Source organism: Pelodiscus sinensis, chromosome 8 (assembly GCF_052426305.1).
Source record: "Pelodiscus sinensis isolate ZL-2025 chromosome 8, ASM5242630v1, whole genome shotgun sequence".
NCBI classification, from domain to species: Eukaryota; Metazoa; Chordata; order Testudines; family Trionychidae; genus Pelodiscus; species Pelodiscus sinensis.
Window position 1 is genome coordinate 1,593,675 of NC_143059.1, and position 16,182 is coordinate 1,609,856.

At 42.5% G+C, this 16,182-nt stretch overlaps 1 protein-coding gene across 4 annotated transcripts in view; it reads left to right on the forward strand.

Annotated features, from left to right (window-relative positions):
* ANXA7 (annexin A7) overlaps positions 1-16,182 on the forward strand; it is a 32,281-nt gene that overhangs the window by 14,424 nt on the left and 1,675 nt on the right. For all 4 annotated transcript variants that reach the window (XM_006135914.5, XM_006135913.5, XM_075935715.2 and 1 more), the window contains exons 5-12: positions 730-773; positions 4,129-4,231; positions 4,542-4,636; positions 6,829-6,942; positions 9,230-9,400; positions 12,404-12,574; positions 12,766-12,841; positions 14,461-14,573. In XM_006135914.5, the coding sequence (XP_006135976.1) occupies positions 730-773; positions 4,129-4,231; positions 4,542-4,636; positions 6,829-6,942; positions 9,230-9,400; positions 12,404-12,574; positions 12,766-12,841; positions 14,461-14,573 (887 nt within the window). The remainder of the gene's footprint in view (positions 1-729; positions 774-4,128; positions 4,232-4,541; positions 4,637-6,828; positions 6,943-9,229; positions 9,401-12,403; positions 12,575-12,765; positions 12,842-14,460; positions 14,574-16,182) is intronic.

Consider the following 16,182-nt stretch of genomic DNA (forward strand, 5'->3'; position numbering starts at 1 on the left):
TGCCTCTGGATCCAGAAGACCATTGGTGAAATGTGAAAACCAGAATTAGATATGTAAAAGGTTAACTGGTAAATGCTTACCCATTCTAGTTAACCATTTACCAGTGGGGGCTGGAGCAGCTCCCCTCCTGCTGATCATACAGAACAACCTCTGTTCGCCAGAGGCTTGGGTGCCCCTCAGGCAGGGGCTGCTCAGGTCTGGAGCAGCCCCTGCCTACAATACACCTGGGCCCACAGTGGACAGGGCCAGGCTGGAGCAGTGAGTTCTAAAGGAAAACCAGATTACTTTGGTCTTATTTTGCTTTTAGAATTCTCAGTGTATCACTTAAATATTAAAGACATTTGTAAGTGATTTATTCTTCACTCTAGTCAGTTATTAGAATATATTTAATAGTGACCTGCAGAGCTCATTTAGAATGCAGGTTGTTCACTAGCTCTGAGTTTCCTAGCTTTTGTCATAGGGAGCAGGATTTAGAAGGGAGAGATTTCACTAATTTCCACAGCACTAGTAAAATCACTTAGTACTCCAGATGTTTTCTTACCACCGTGTACACTGGAGCACTTTTGTGGCTTATTGGCTATTGCTAGTCATTCCTGGAGGTTCTGCAAGAGTTAATATAGGCAACTTCATGTGTAAAACCAGAGGCTGTGTGTGCAAAGTGATACATTATGAAATAAGATGATACATTACACTATAACACTGTTTTAAGAAAAAACTTTCTCTTTTAAGTGGGATACCCTGGTGGACAAGTACCTTCTCCAGTGCCTACTCAGGTGTGTGTTATACTATTTTCATAATACAGCTGGGCAGCACTTTACAGTTTGCATGGTGGAAATGACAATTATGTTTGGGGGATAGCAATGTAAAATACTGTCTCTTAGGAATAGTTCTCTGTGGGTGGGTGGAGGGCAGAGAAGGAGAGCAGAGGGCATTAATTCTGCAGACAGTGGTACAATGTGCTTAGTAATGGCCTTGTATGTGTTGCACACTATGGTATCAGAGGACCTGTTATGAGAGGCAACATTTCCATATATTCAAAGGTACTGAGCTGATAGGAACCATGGAAGGCAGATTCTCTTTGCGATCTTGAGTATCATGATGTTACCAAATAGTGCAGTATGTGTCTAACGCTGTTTTTGAATAACAAATGCTTGATGTTCCCTCTGATTTGGATGGAACAGTGGGTTATAGCAGGGTATTGATGGGGACCAGGATCTGGCTGAAAGTTTTCAAAATGAATGGCTTCTTTTTATTTCCAGTTACACAATGTATCAAAATCAGTACTTACATTGGTTACTTGTAATCAGTTTAACTAATAATCTTTTGGGGGAAAGTTTGGCTGGCATGAGAGGTAATAATTTATTCTACTGTGTCAGACAGCCTTGCAAAATGGCTAATTTCCTTTGAATGGAAAACACTTTGTTCATGGTTTTATCATTTTATACTGCCAATTAAGGAGGTTAAAGGTGGGTGTTTTTGGGTAAACCTGTAACCACTGAATTTTTCAGTGGTTACACATTTGCCGGTGTGGGAGAGGTGGCTCTGTGGGAGCTGCTGCATCTCCCCACCCTGCACCGCTGCCTCTGATACAGAGGCAACATCATTGGAGGAGTCTTGTGTGTGACTGTGAAGATTAACTGATGAGCCTAGGTTTATCGGTTAACTGTTTAAACATGTACACTATCTCATCCCTACTGCCAATAATACATTCTAACACAGCTGGGCAAATGGCTCTGCCCATTTTCATTCAGGAAATTATAATGAGAAGTAATTATGTGAAATTTTTCAATTAAGGGGATGAGAAAACATTTAAATTTAATCTCATGTTAAGCACCTGCAAGAAGCCATGGTTTTCCTTTGCTGGGGCACATATCTTGTGCATTCCCCATCCAGCCAAGCATAGTCGTGCAAAGATGCAGTGGAATTGGTGCAATCACTTGCCTTGTGTGAGGACTGCACAGCAGAGAACACAGTTCTGTTTGGACTACTAATGTGCTTTGGGACAGTGTGACAGGTCTAAATCCCCTTGGGACTATCACCTGATGTGCTTAGACCCCACTGAGCCTGCTTCCCCTGACATCCTGGGGAAGGGATCTCGTAACCCTATCTTCCTGAGCCTACCTCTCCATCCTGCTTTAGCACAGGTGTAGGGCCACACCCCCAAGGCTGCAGGGGCACACAGTAAGCAGCACAGTGGGAGACCTTGTCCCTGCACTCAAGCACAGAGCCCCTCTAGGAGTTGAACTCAGAAAATCCATCTCCGGTTATATGGAGAGCTGTACAGCTCATGAAATTTGCCCTCTTTCTCAACGTACAGAGCGCTCCTTATCCCCCCCCACCTCCCGATAACAGTTATTTCCACTGGGTTTATTAATAAAATGATTTTATTAAGTATAAAAGGTAGGATGTAAGCAATCATAAGAAAGCACACACAACAAGGTAAATTAGTAAGGAAAATAAAACTGAACATGCAAGCTAAGCTTGATACACTAAATCAGGCATGTCCAAAGTCCGGCCCGCGGGCCAATTGCGGCCCGTGTTCCAATTTAATACGGCCCCCGCTTCCGCCCCCTCTCCTGGCTCCCCAGCGCTCTTTTGAACTGGCACGCCCAGCGTGCCGCTTCCAGCCGCGCCGCCGCCGCCCATGGCCTCCACGGCCCTAGAGTCTGCCCTGTAGGGCATGTCCGCAGCCCCGCTCCCCCGCTCGGCTGTGGGTTCGCCCTGCCCCCGGGCCGCCATGAGGCCGGCATGCCCTGCGCTCTCCGCCCGCCTCCGACCCTGCGGGCCCTCTGCCTTGGGGCTGAGTGCGCGGGGACGGCCCTCACGCATGTTCACTTCTTCAAATCTGGCCCTCTTTGAAAAAAGTTTGGACACCCCTGCACTAAATAAACTCGTTACATGTAATAGCTTAACCTCAAAGTTGTTCTAATAATCTTCACAGGCCAGACATCCTTCCAGCCTGGGCCCAATCTCCCCAGGCTCAGTCTTAATTGTTTCCAGCAGTCATTTTGGGTGGGGTACCTGGGGAGTACTGATGACCAAGATTACCTCACTCCCACCCTTAAATAGGTTTTGCAAAAGGTGGGAATCATTTCTGTTCAGTCTGAACTTTCCCTCTGCTCTTGTGGGGAAATACAGCATCCAAGATGGATCCCAGCATCAGTTGACATGGTCATGTCTCTGCAAGGCTCCCTGTTTCCATACTTGGGTGACCCACAGGTTCACAGGAAGTTTAAGCTCTATTACACAGTTCATTATCCCTAACGTGGTCTACAAAAATGATACGTGCATACAAATGGGATAATCATATTCAGTAGACTACAATCTTTCCAATGATATCTCATGCGAAGTATTTTGCATATGCATATTCCAGGTACGTCATTCATATTCATAAGCATATTTCCATGAAGAAAATTGAATGCCCCATCACAGACAGATTGGAGTGGGCCAGGGAAATATTGGGAACAGGGTTGGTGGGTTCACCATTTTGTGGACTGAATGGTGGCTGACATGGCCAGACAAGGGAATTAGTAGCATAGCAGATGCAGTGTGCTCTGAGAGAGATTTTCTTTTCTGTCAGTCCCCTACAGAAACTCCAGTGCACAAGGCAGCTACTTAGGCTGTGTGCTTGTGAAAGGATCTGTACTCTATTGGCTTTCCTTCTTGCATAGAACGTTTCTAAAAGCAAGTCACGTGGTCGTCTTTGAGCCACATAGAAACTTTCTTCAGTATTCTGCATGTGGTCTGTTTGGAAAGCCCACTGACTTCAGTGGAAGTGCTGCACTTCAGAATGCCCCCTGGAGATCAGCAATATGTATTGGAAAGAAGTTTTGTCGCTGAGTTTGCATTCAGAACATCTCCTCAGCAATGCAACTGTGCAAACCAGTGTTAATGTGGCACTAGTGGACTAAGACTGCTCATTGCAATACAAGGCCTTCCTAACTTGATTAGGAGTCCCCCCCCCCCCTTCCAAGGAGTGTATGGGGGAAAAGTAGACGAGCTCCTCCTCTCTCTCTCTCTCTCTCTCTCTCTCTCTCTGAAATATTAAGTGTAAAGTTTAATGCTACATTACATTAATACTTTGCATTATATACATTGACTGATAATGCATAACTCATTCATTCTTAGCCCACAGCAATGACTCAAAGTACCCAGGGCACAATTCAAGCGGCGCCCAACTTTGATGCCGGGAGGGATGCCGAAATACTGCGCAAAGCTATGAAGGGATTTGGTAAGAAGGAGATTTATACTTAGTGATTACTACAGAGTTAATGCTCATTGAGCCAAGAAGTTAAAGGCAATTTCCTTTTCTTCTAATTGAAAATAGATATTTTACCCATCGGTAAAATATTTATAGTTCTATATAAAGACTCCTAATTCTCTCTTGATGCTTTTGAAAACTACCCTTGTAAGTGTATTTATTTTATACACACACACACAAATCATTGACAAATAAACATCGTACTTGTTCATTTTACAATTTCAGAATTTTGACAATTTTGGAGGAATATGTTTTTACTACTTGACTTTTTATTTCCTAGGAACTGATGAGCAGGCTATCATTAATGTTGTGGCCAATCGCTCCAACGATCAAAGGCAAAAAATTAAGGCTGCTTTCAAGACTATGTATGGCAAGGTATGTACATTGATTGCTCTTCTAACCAATAAACAAATTGACAGTGATACCTGGTATTTTAGTCCCAGATGGAATTCACCTGACAATTGTTTTTTACATTTCTGTATATAGTTAGCTACATTTCTTGTTCTGCCAGTAGCTTTGGGAACTTCAATACCACTCTAACAAATTGGCAGGATTTCTTCAAGTAGTGTCTTTCCATAACCAAACATGGTTTCCTTTATTTTTATTATTTGAAGGGCAGAACATAATCAAATTCAAATTAGACCTCGGTGGAAGACACATAGACTACTTTGGTAGCTAATATTAAAATACAGACTAAGTTCTTAATTAACTGGAAAGAAATTCTGAAATCAATATAATAAAATTAGCAAGAATCAATGTAAAGTGTTCCTTGAAAAACTATTTACGTAGTAGAGAGACAGTCTCTCTACAGTCCTTACTCAGCCAGAACTACTACAGAAGTAAATAGAATTTTGTACCAAATGCGAACCAGGAATTGACCATGGAGGTTGACCTATTAGAGGTGGTGATAACATAGCTTGTATAACTCAGATACTGCTCTATGATGGTTTAAGCAAACTCTATAAAAATGTTGCACTCAAGCAGGTATTAGAATATGTTAGTTTCAATATGAAATGAATAAACCAAGTGAAATAATTCATCTCTAAGCAGCACTGATTAAGCCTCACTGGAGTACTATGATAAGATTAGATAACACATTTTAAAATAAAATTGGGTCTGTGCTGATTTGTCTTTTTTGAACAATAAAGAAGGCCCAAATGTATTTGATTTTAAGGAAGAACACATGTTTCTACATGTCTTATGGTTGAGATTAAGTTTTTTATCTACCCTGTTTTTCCTAAAAGATTTTATGGGCAATTGGAGAATTAGAACAATTATGACCCCACTGCTATCAGTGAATTAATCTAATTAATTCAGAAGGAGAAAGTAGTGTTTATTCAGCGTGTTGAAAACTTTGTATTCTCAGCCATGTCACTAAAAGTTGCATGGTATAGCTTGTGCGTTGGTTCTTTTGCTGACAAAATACTTCCACCCACAATGAGTGGTGTTAGCTTTGTTTTTCAGGGGAGCGCTCCTACTGACAAAGTGTGTTCACATAGACATTTGTCAAAGGCAAAACTTTTGACTTTTGGGGGAGTGTCATTTTAATTCCTGAATGATAAAGGTGTTGTCATTCATTAGCCAGTGCAGAAGTAGCCTTAGAAATTGATAATAGTTTCTTTATTAAAGATAAAGCGCCTTCAGTTAAGAAGAGCCCTGGAGTCTGTCAGAATTGGAGAGGTTAGATGTGACACTTGTAAAGATGAGCAAGGTCTCTGTTAATTAAAGGGTGAACTATTCAATCTTCAATACAGCTTTCACCAACAGATGCAACTCGGAGACAGCACAGGTTCAGCTGTGACAGGAATTCTATAGGCTGACTTTCCTTTTTGAGAGGACATAATAAACTAGCAAAGGCAGCCCTGTATCCGATTTTAGATGGAAGGCAGATAGATGACCGTGTATATTTCAATAATTTACCAGTCATGAAGTGTATAGCTGAGGGTGAGTGCTGTAGATGGAACCTGAATAGCTACAGAGCTGCTTTGTTGCAGGACCATGGCGCTATCCAGCAGTGAAATGACAATTTGTATATTTTACTTAATGTTACTTCACTACAATACTTTGTCCCAAAGAATAAAAGCCATGTGGTATTTGAAACTAACGTGAAAAACAGACCAAGACTTAGCTTATTTTTAGTACATAATCAAAATATACAGCTTGGAGTTTTGCCACCTCTAATCCAAACAACTTTTGAATTTTGTGGGAGCAGAGTTTGTTTGAATTCTGGATCCAGAATTCAAATGACCCTATTTTCTCGTTCTATCAGAGCAGATGTTGCACGATGTCGCATCCTTTTCATTAAAATAATGGAATTTTTGAAAAATCAGCTAATTTTGTGATACTTCTGCCGTTTTGTTCTTAAAATCTTGCGTAGACAGCTTGTCGTTTACAGCAGTTTAAATAAGCAGTATTAATGCCTAGAGTGGTCACCTGAACACTAACCCCAGCCTAAAACCTCCAGCAAATCTGAACATCTAACTACAGCGTCTTCAACCCCTTCCTAATTATCACACTATTCATGTGCTACATATGTGAACCTCTTACTTCTTTTTGTAATTGGATAGGATTTAATTAAAGATCTGAAGTCTGAACTAAGTGGAAACATGGAAGAACTGATCCTAGCCTTGTTCATGCCACCTACCTATTATGATGCCTGGAGTTTACGTCATGCAATGAAGGTATTTTTATCATGAATAAAATGCTAAATTAGACACCTCCTATCTTACAAGACGTGACAATTTTGGTAACTGCTGACTAGTCCCAAATCTTTAAGACAGCTCTGAGTGTAGAGTCCTTTTGGCAAGTCTTATGAACAAAGTCAGTAGAAAGTAACAGTGGTGGAAATGGTTTTGAACTTCTTGGGTTTTGGACATTTCAGTAACTTTTATATCAGCATCCAAATTCGTTTACTTATAGTTTCTAGCTGTCTATACAGATTACCATATAGCTGCAGAACAGGAAACTTCTAAGTGGTCATATTAAAGAGCCAAGATCAATTAATATGTGACATGGGAAGTCAACTCTTACACTTTCACTGCTTTTAGATTGCTTTTCCAGGCTGCATTGTTGCTAGAACGTCTGCTGACAGAATAGGTAAGTGAGGCTTCAGGAAAAACTCCATATCTGTTGATGACCCCACCACCACTGTGAAATGAAAAGGGTCAAAACCCTTCCTTCTGTGGAATGCAGAGAAATTAAAACTATTCTCATTAATTTGCAGTTGGTATTTTAAAGCCTATTTCAGGTACTGACCATCAGGCAGCACTAGCACCATTTTATCATTTTTAGGATCACAAATTAATTAGTATGCAATTCATTATTTTCCTGTATGCATACAAAGATACAGATTAGATCCTGTGAATCAGCACTTTTTACATATACATACACCTGGGGGAGGGTGGGGGGTGGAAAGGAACAAAGTAAAACTGCATTAAGGATAACAGAGTATCTTTCTGTGAGTGACTTCTCAAAAATGTAATAATGCTTTGTCACTTGGGGGTTAGTGAATTTTCATAAAATTGTTCGTGCTGTTAAGATGTTAATAGAGATGAGGGGAAATATTTGAGAAATTCCATTTTTAACTCGTGAGCTGGTGGTGGTGATGATGATAATAAATTATATTTCTACAGAACAGCATAGGGTTCAATAAGATGTGTTTTAGGGCTGGTGAAAGAGACGTCCTTGATTTACTCTTATGGTACAGAGGCTCTGCCTACTCCAGTTAATCAGACATCTCCCCCTCCTCCCCACATTGTGATAAGCTCCCTACAAACAGTAGGAACTGGCCCCTGCCCTGAAGAGCTTAGCCTTCTAAATAATAAAGGCAGAGGGATAAGGGTGACTATGAAAAGGGCTACGTCTAGACTGCAGTTATATCGGAAAAAGATACTCAAATTGTGAACTGTAATCTTTTTCTGCTCTTTCTTCAGAAGAGGTTTTTCTGAAATTTAATCCATCTACGTTGGGCCAAATTTTGGGAAAAAAAACCCTATTTTGGAACATCTCTTATTCCTTTCACTGAGAGGAATACAGGGATGCTGAAAGAACGCGCCTGCTTTTTCAGAAACTGTTCCAAAAAAGCGGACATGTTCCCTGGACGCGGCAGCGCTTTTCTGGTATCCCAGAAAAGCTCTGCAGTCTAGGCATAGCGAAGAAGGCCTGTAGCACAATTTGCTATGTAGTGGGGTTTTTTTGTATGGATTAAAAAGGGGCATATTAATGACGCTCCCACTTATGCCAGTGGAGATGCTACATGTGGAATGGGGAACTACTCGTAATACACATGTTCTGTTTCTAATATTGATTTAGTAAGTCATACTTTGTTTCAAAGTACGTATTAGAAGGGGATTGTTAGTTCACAATATAAAATAAGGTAGTTAATGGTAGGATGAGAAGTAATAGGCTTAATCTGCAGCAAGGGAAATGTAGGGTATCTATGAAGAAAAACCTTCCAACTTTAAGAATAGTTAAGCACTGGAATAGACTTCTAAAGGAGGATATGGAATCCGAATTATTGGAGGGCTTTAAGAACAGATTAGACCAACAACTGTCCTGCCTCAGCACAAGGGGTGGGACTAGATTACTTCTCGACGTCCCTTACGACTAATGGTTAAGAATATTAATTTCCTCTCTCAAATTGTCCTTTTCTCTAATTGACTGTGCCTCAGCCCATTGTTCATGCTCTCTGTTTCTCACAACTACTATCTCAACAGTTGTTAAACAAAAAAACAACCTCAAGCCCACATCTTAAATTTTGCGTTAGAGATCAGAGAGGATTTAGAATTATGAGAAGGGAGGCACAGATGCTGTTCTTTCAATTTAGATAACATTAAAAAGTGGTTGCAAAATGTAATGAATGACTGACAGTAAAAGTAACAGTTGATTTTTATAATGTCACAGAAAATTGTAAAGAAGATAGGTAAGTAGATTTTGTTGCATTAATATTTTCTCTTTCTCTTCCTATAGGGAGCAGGCACTCAGGAGAGAGTGTTGATTGAGATTCTTTGTACGAGGACGAACCAGGAAATTCAAAACATAGTCAGGACTTACAAAACGGAATTTGGAAGAGACATTGAACAGGATATTAGAGCAGATACCTCAGGACACTTTGAACGATTACTTGTATCCATGTGCCAGGTGAGCCACAGTGCACTTTTTTGGACAATGCTGAGTTTGTTGGGAAACTAAAGCTGTAAGGTAACCAAAGCTGCTGTTACAGTACAAAATGCAGAGTGGAGTGAGTTATTGCTCCATATCTGATGCTTACAGTTAACAAAAACTGGTTCTAAAGAGTTGCCATGTTTTTATAGTTTGAAGAATAGTATTGAGAGATTATCCGAATGAATTGTCTGTGTATGCCTAATCAGAGCCAGCTTCTGTAAGTAGTTATGTGGCACCGGACTATGTCTTTATAGCAGATTGACAACATAAGGTTGCCCTGAGGTTGGAAAGAAAAGTACCTTCTACCCAGGAATTTCTACTGAGTTGAGTGAACCAGTTACAGCACTATAGGCATGATGAATGCCTTTAAATCACGGTGTTTGGTCTTGCACCATAACTTGTTCCTATCTAGACTGCTGCTACAGTACTCTAGAATCATAGAAATGGAAGGGACCTCAAGAGGTCATTGAGTCCAGTCCCCTACCCTCACGGTAGGACCAAACACTGTGTAGATCATCCCTGACAGTTAAGAGCAGTTTAGACAATCTCCAATGATGGGATTCCACAACCCCCCTAGGCAATTTATTCCTGTGTTTAACCACCCTGACAGGAAGTTTTTCCTAATGTCCACCTCTGCCATTTCCAAGTTTCCTGTTATTGTTTCTCCCTCTTCACTGAGCAGTGGGCCTACCCTGTCCTTGGTCTTCCTCTTGCTCCTAATATACTTGTAGAACCGTGGTTCCCAAACTTTTCGGCATCACGCCCCCTTTTTGATTTTTGACAAACCCTCATGCCCCCCTTCCACAAAAAAAAAGCAGCAAAACTTAGGGTGGGATTGACGGAGGTATGTGTGGCTGGGTCGCCTTGCGCCCCCACTGAAATTTCTTCACACCCCAGTTTGGAAACCCATGTTGTAGAACATCTTCTTGTTACCCTTTATGCGTAGCCACATTTAGCTTGTTTTGTGCCTTTGCCTTTCTAATCTTGCCCCTGCATACCTGTGTTGAATTATGTTGGAGTCTGGGGACTTCTTCTATCATTCAAGAACATGGTTCTAGTAGGGTGCAGTCCCTCTTACAATGTAAGACCAAACTATGGTTTGGCACAAAGTAGGAATCGTGTACTGAAACACAAGTCCCAGAAACTATCTCCTAATATGACTGTTGTAATACATAGAAGACTTGAGAGAAGCCAAGGGAGTGTGCTAAGTAGGCATTCAGCTTAAAACTCACTGCCACTCAGTGTTAGTTTTCCGCTCAGTCTTCCAACTGTTCTAATACCCTTATGTGCGCCATGCAGATAGTGCAACTATCATTGAACTCAGCTGGGCCAGGGAGCCTGCCCATTGTGTGACGTATGTAGTGTACTGATGCACTGGGCACTTTTCAGTGTTAGTAGTACCAGTATCTTCCACAGACATGGCAGGTATCTGACCCTCCCCAACTGGCTATAAGCCAGCAAGCCATGTCCTGTGGTAGTTTGTACTCCTAGCAGTGTTGCATTTTGTAGGACCGGAAAATGGGAGGGGGGGCAGGGGTAAATGCACGCCCCTCTTTGGTTGATGAAAATGGATGCTTCCCTTGTTGCAGTTCCATAAAGTCTCAGACACACTGATACCCTTCCTCACCTCTTCTGACAGCAAATGTCTGTCTTGTTGACCCTAGCTGTTTTACAGTTATTGACATTTCCACTTTAATGACATCATGAGTGTATCCGGGGGCCCCGCTGCACTCATGGAAGAGATGGGGCCTCCCACAAGGGGTGGGGCTGGGGCAATCAGCCCTCAGCGCTGCCCAGTGCATGCCATCCTGACCCCCCATTCCCCAGGAAGCACTGAGAGCTGCCCAGAGTGCAGCACTCCAGCTGTGATTTAAAGGGCCTGGGGCTCCAGGCTCTGTTATCTGGCAGTAGAGGTGGCAGCAGCTGGGAGCCTCAAGTCCATTTTGAATCATCAGGCCTCAGGGCAGCTGCCCCCTTTGCCCCACCGGTGGGCCTGAATGTATGTCACCTTGTGAGAGCTGCCATTAATGACCACAGATATTTTCTGGGGATTTTTGCCTTTCTCTGTAAAGTCAACAATGCTGCATTCATTGATGTTTGAAAGGGTCTTTTTGCAACCAGTGGAGCTAGAAGCAGAAAAAATGAAGTGAAAATTTAGCCCATGTTTTCTGCTTAAATATTAATAAGCTGCAGGGGCTAAAATGTGAGACAATTCCAAGTTACAGAGCTGTTGACCCAGATGACTTAAGGTTTTTAAGTTGTGCTCTGTGGACAGTTTCAGGCCATTTTTCTATGTTCACCTTATAAGAAATCACTATAAATGAAAAGGCATGTTTTTCAAATTGCCACTTAAAAGCACAGGATGAGGCAGAAAAGTGAAAATAGACTGCATATGCCTCTTCATAAGAGGCAGCTAGAAGGAATTTAATACCTACTTCCTTTCAAGATCGAATGAGTATATCTTGTCTTCCATTTCTAATAACTGAAGAGCCTGAAATACATTTGAATTCAGAATTCCAATATGCTATAGCCAAACAGCTATTTTAGGACAATCTATGGCTGAGTGGACAGAGATTTGGAGCAATCACCATATGTCACAATACGCATAATACTTGGTACTTCCATATGACTTTTTTCATTTGAGGATATCAAAGCACTTTACAAATAACTAAGGCACTCCTCTTAGCAGCAAAGCTGAATAAAGGGAAGAACTCTCCTTTTACAAAGGAGTACAAAAACATTTGGGGGGGTCATAGTGTGTCTTTGACTGAGCTGGGTGATAGATAGGCTTGCAGTTCTGACTCCTGGTCCTGTACATGTCCATCCTGCCTCCAGTTAAGGAAACAGCTGCCAAGAAAGAGTGGATTTCACGGTTTAATTTCCCGGTTTGAACCAGATGACCTTTCGGTAAGCCTGTAAGAGATGCTAAGGAACACAAAATTCTGTTACTGATTCAGCAGCTAATGTCTTCTCTTGCAGGGCAACAGGGATGAGAATCCATCTGTGAACTACCAGAAAGCTCAGGAAGATGCTCAGCGCCTCTATCAAGCTGGTGAAGGGAAGCTTGGAACCGATGAGTCTTGCTTTAACATGATTCTGGCAACCAGAAGTTTCCCCCAACTGAAAGCTACAGTTGAAGCATATTCTCAGGTAGAAATTCTTCTGTTCATAATCTTCTATTCATGATTATGAACTAAGTTCAACCCTGGGGTTAAAACACGTGAAACTCCATTCACTTTGAATGAGTTTGCTCTGCATATCCCAGGACTGAATTTGCCCCCATTTCCATCCCCACACGTTGAAACAAGAAAACCCCTAATCCCTTGAACTGTTATGTGCAGATTGCCAATCGTGATCTCTTGAGCAGCATTGGCCGGGAGTTTTCTGGAAATGTAGAAGATGGCTTGAAGACTATTGGTAACAGACTTTTCTTGCTTTTAAAAATGGTATTTATGACTAATTGGAGATGTAAAGATCTTAGGGCTATTAATTAAGCACAGTCAATACCTGCAATTAACTCAAAACAAATTAGCTACATGTTCCACTTCTCTAAACTGGAAGTATTCGGGAGCCTGGCAGGGAGGCCAAGCTGGCAGTCGCATCCGGCAGCCCAGCCAGGCTGGCAAGGGCTGGAAGTAGAGCTGGTGGTGAGGTGAGGGAGTGGCTTGGGCTGGGAACACAGCTGGGTTGGGATACCAGTGGCAGGGGGACCAGAATTGACTTCTCCTGGTCCAGCAAACTCCCTCATTCGGGATTGTTCAAGCAGATTCCTGCCTGTGTCAGTTGTCGTCCCAGCCAGCAGCCACGGAGCTTCCTGCAGCTGGGGTTGGTTCCAAGAAGTGGGTCTGACCTGGCTTTGGCATGGCCCGTCATAGAAAGAGGCTGTTCCTCCCGAGCCTGGGCCAGGACTAGCAGTGGGAACCTAGTCTGGGATGTCCCCAGCTCTGCCCCTCCCCTACAATAATCATTTTTACCATCTGTGACAAATTTTTCACAGCGCTGAGCTGGGGAGAGCCCTTAGCATGATGGATTTGGCATTGTTTATTGAAAAAGGATTCTCAAAGTTTAGAAAGCCCCAAACTGCTGGTCTTTTGTAGAATCCATTCTTTCTTTGTATCAGCCACTGATGCAAGGTGGTGACCTTCCTCCAGCCACCCTTGATGTTGGTGCTCCAGGTTTGCTATACAGAGCCCTTCTAAACTCTGCTCCATTTGAAACACTGTTAAAAGATCAGTGCTTATTGAGAGAACTTTTTAAATTGAAATTAATGGTGGCCTGTTAATTGGCATTCTTATGATGTGGAGCTCTATCCAGTAAGGACTGAACAGAGATGTTTCACAGCCAGTGGATGGTGGTAATTTTCCATTGATACTTAAGCAAGAGGTAAAAATCTTTTGAGTGTCAGGGATGTGAATGGGTAACCGGCCACCTAATGAGCATCTTGCTAAGTCGGTTAACATTAGGTTACCTAATGTTTAACCTGTTAACTGATTAATGGTGATTTTACAGCCTTTGTCGCCATACCAATTACCCAATGAATTAAGTTTCCCCTTACATTAGTTTTGTTATTGAATTAAGGTTTCTTTAATTGTCAAAAGTGCTGTCTTTATGGCTGAACTGAGTTATACAGTGATTTGGCCAACTAACATTGATGGTGTATCCTGTGTTCCAAGCTGTGTAAAAATGGATCCACGCTTAGTGGAACTTAATTTCATATCCACCAACAGTGTGTATTTAACCAGTATAACAACAGGGCTTAAACTGAAAGATTCAGTAACAAAATAGTCATGTTTCCAAACATCAAGGAAATAAGATGAAATGCGTAGAATATAACTTACCCAACACACACAATTGCTGAGCTGTGACCTGCCCAGGTTTGGCATGAGGAAGAATCAAAGCAGTAAGAGGATCTGTTTCAAAACATTCAGGATACCATCTGCTAGATCAAGTATTTAATTCTGTAAAATACAACCATGTGAAAAGTGCCTGCCTGTGTGCATTATTTAAAAGAATCCTGTAACTATGCTTTCTTTTAGTGCAATGTGCTCTAAATCGCCCAGCCTTCTTTGCTGACAGGATTTACCATTCCATGAAAGGAGCTGGCACAGATGACTCTACGCTTGTCAGAATTGTCGTCACTCGCAGTGAGGTAAGAATCTTCCTTTTTGTGTTCAAAAAATGAGGAGGAAGCAGGAATTTAAAAAATGTTGGCTGTTCACGTCACATAGTGAAAAATCAGTGTATCCTAACCATTTTTATGCTTCGTATCACTTACATGGAGCAGAATTAATCAATGCAGTTATAGTTCTTACTATGAGAATCAGCTGCACAAATTTACTTGCAAATATTCACAAAGCAGTCTATTAAAGTACATAAGAATGACCATACTGGGTCAGAGCAAAGGTTGATAGTCTGCTGACTGTGGCCATTGCCAGGTGCTCCAGAGGGAATGGACAGAACAGGTAATGAAGTGCTAGACTCTCCTTCCCTCAAGTCACCCATTCCTTGCTTCTGACAGATTAGGGACACCATCCCTGCCTGTTCAGCCAGTAGCCTTGATGGACCTATTCTCCATGAATTTTATCTAGCTCTCTTTCAAACTCTGTTAAAATTCTGGCCTTCACAACATCCTCTGGCAAGGAGTTCCACAGGCATTCTGCCTACAATACCAGCCTTTTAAAATTCTGTACACCAGGGTTCAGCAGCCCTTAGCTCCAAAGCCAAATATGGCTCAGTCAGGAGCCACATGTGGCTCTTCTGCAGTTCAAACTTACTGCTTCAGCCTCATGTCCTCCTCCCCCAAGATTAGAACACCAGCACTTGCTTCCTTGGGGGGAGGAAGAGTCAGCATGCAGGGAAGAAGCACAGCTGGCAGGTGCTGCACATGCTGCTGCTTCCCCGTCCTGTGGCTAGGGTATGGCAGTGCAGGGCCGGGCAGCCTGGAGGCTTTCTCTGTTATGCCCAGCGGCTGGAATCTTGCCAATGGAAGCAGCAAGAAGCAGTGCCTGGAACATGATACTGGGAGTGGCATGAAAGCAAATGGGCCCCTGCTTCCACTCATGCTTAGCCGCCTCCTGCACCCTTCTTCCTGACCAGACCTTGCACCCTCACTCTCTCCTGCACCTCTATCCACACTTGCTGGCTGCCCTGTACTGCACACTAACCCCTCATTTTTGGCTCCACTCAGGTCCCCCTAGGCTCTAGACAAAATCCACTAACCCTTGATCCTCAGTCCTTCCTGCCCCTTCTCTCCCCTATGTGGTTGGAACACTAGGAAAGTGAGGTGTTTCAGTTGCTTCTTGTGTGTGTGGGCCCCCAACTCTGCCATCAATAAAGACAATGGTGAAATCTTTTATTTTGGACATACTTTACTTATTTACGATGAGGCCTGGCCCCCATCTCGTTACAGCATCCTGTCCCCCTGCTCCTGATCCTGGGGCTGGTAACAGCTCCTCTCCTACTACAGCATGGCTAGGAGGGGAGGCCATGATCTGGCTGCAGCAATTCTGGCCTGGCACCTTGTCCTGTCTTGGTGCAGCAGCCTAGCACTGGCCAGGTGAAGATTGGAAAAGGTTACTGACCCTTGCTAAAATGTTATTTGTCAACACTACATACATTACCACCCCACTTGCAATTAGTTTGATAATTTATTTCTAACTCTCAGCAAGTATCTATCAATACAGATGTGCAATTCTCCAAGGAGAGCAAGAACCCCTTATGACAGCCCAGTTCCTTTCTCTGCCTTCTCCCCTGCCAGG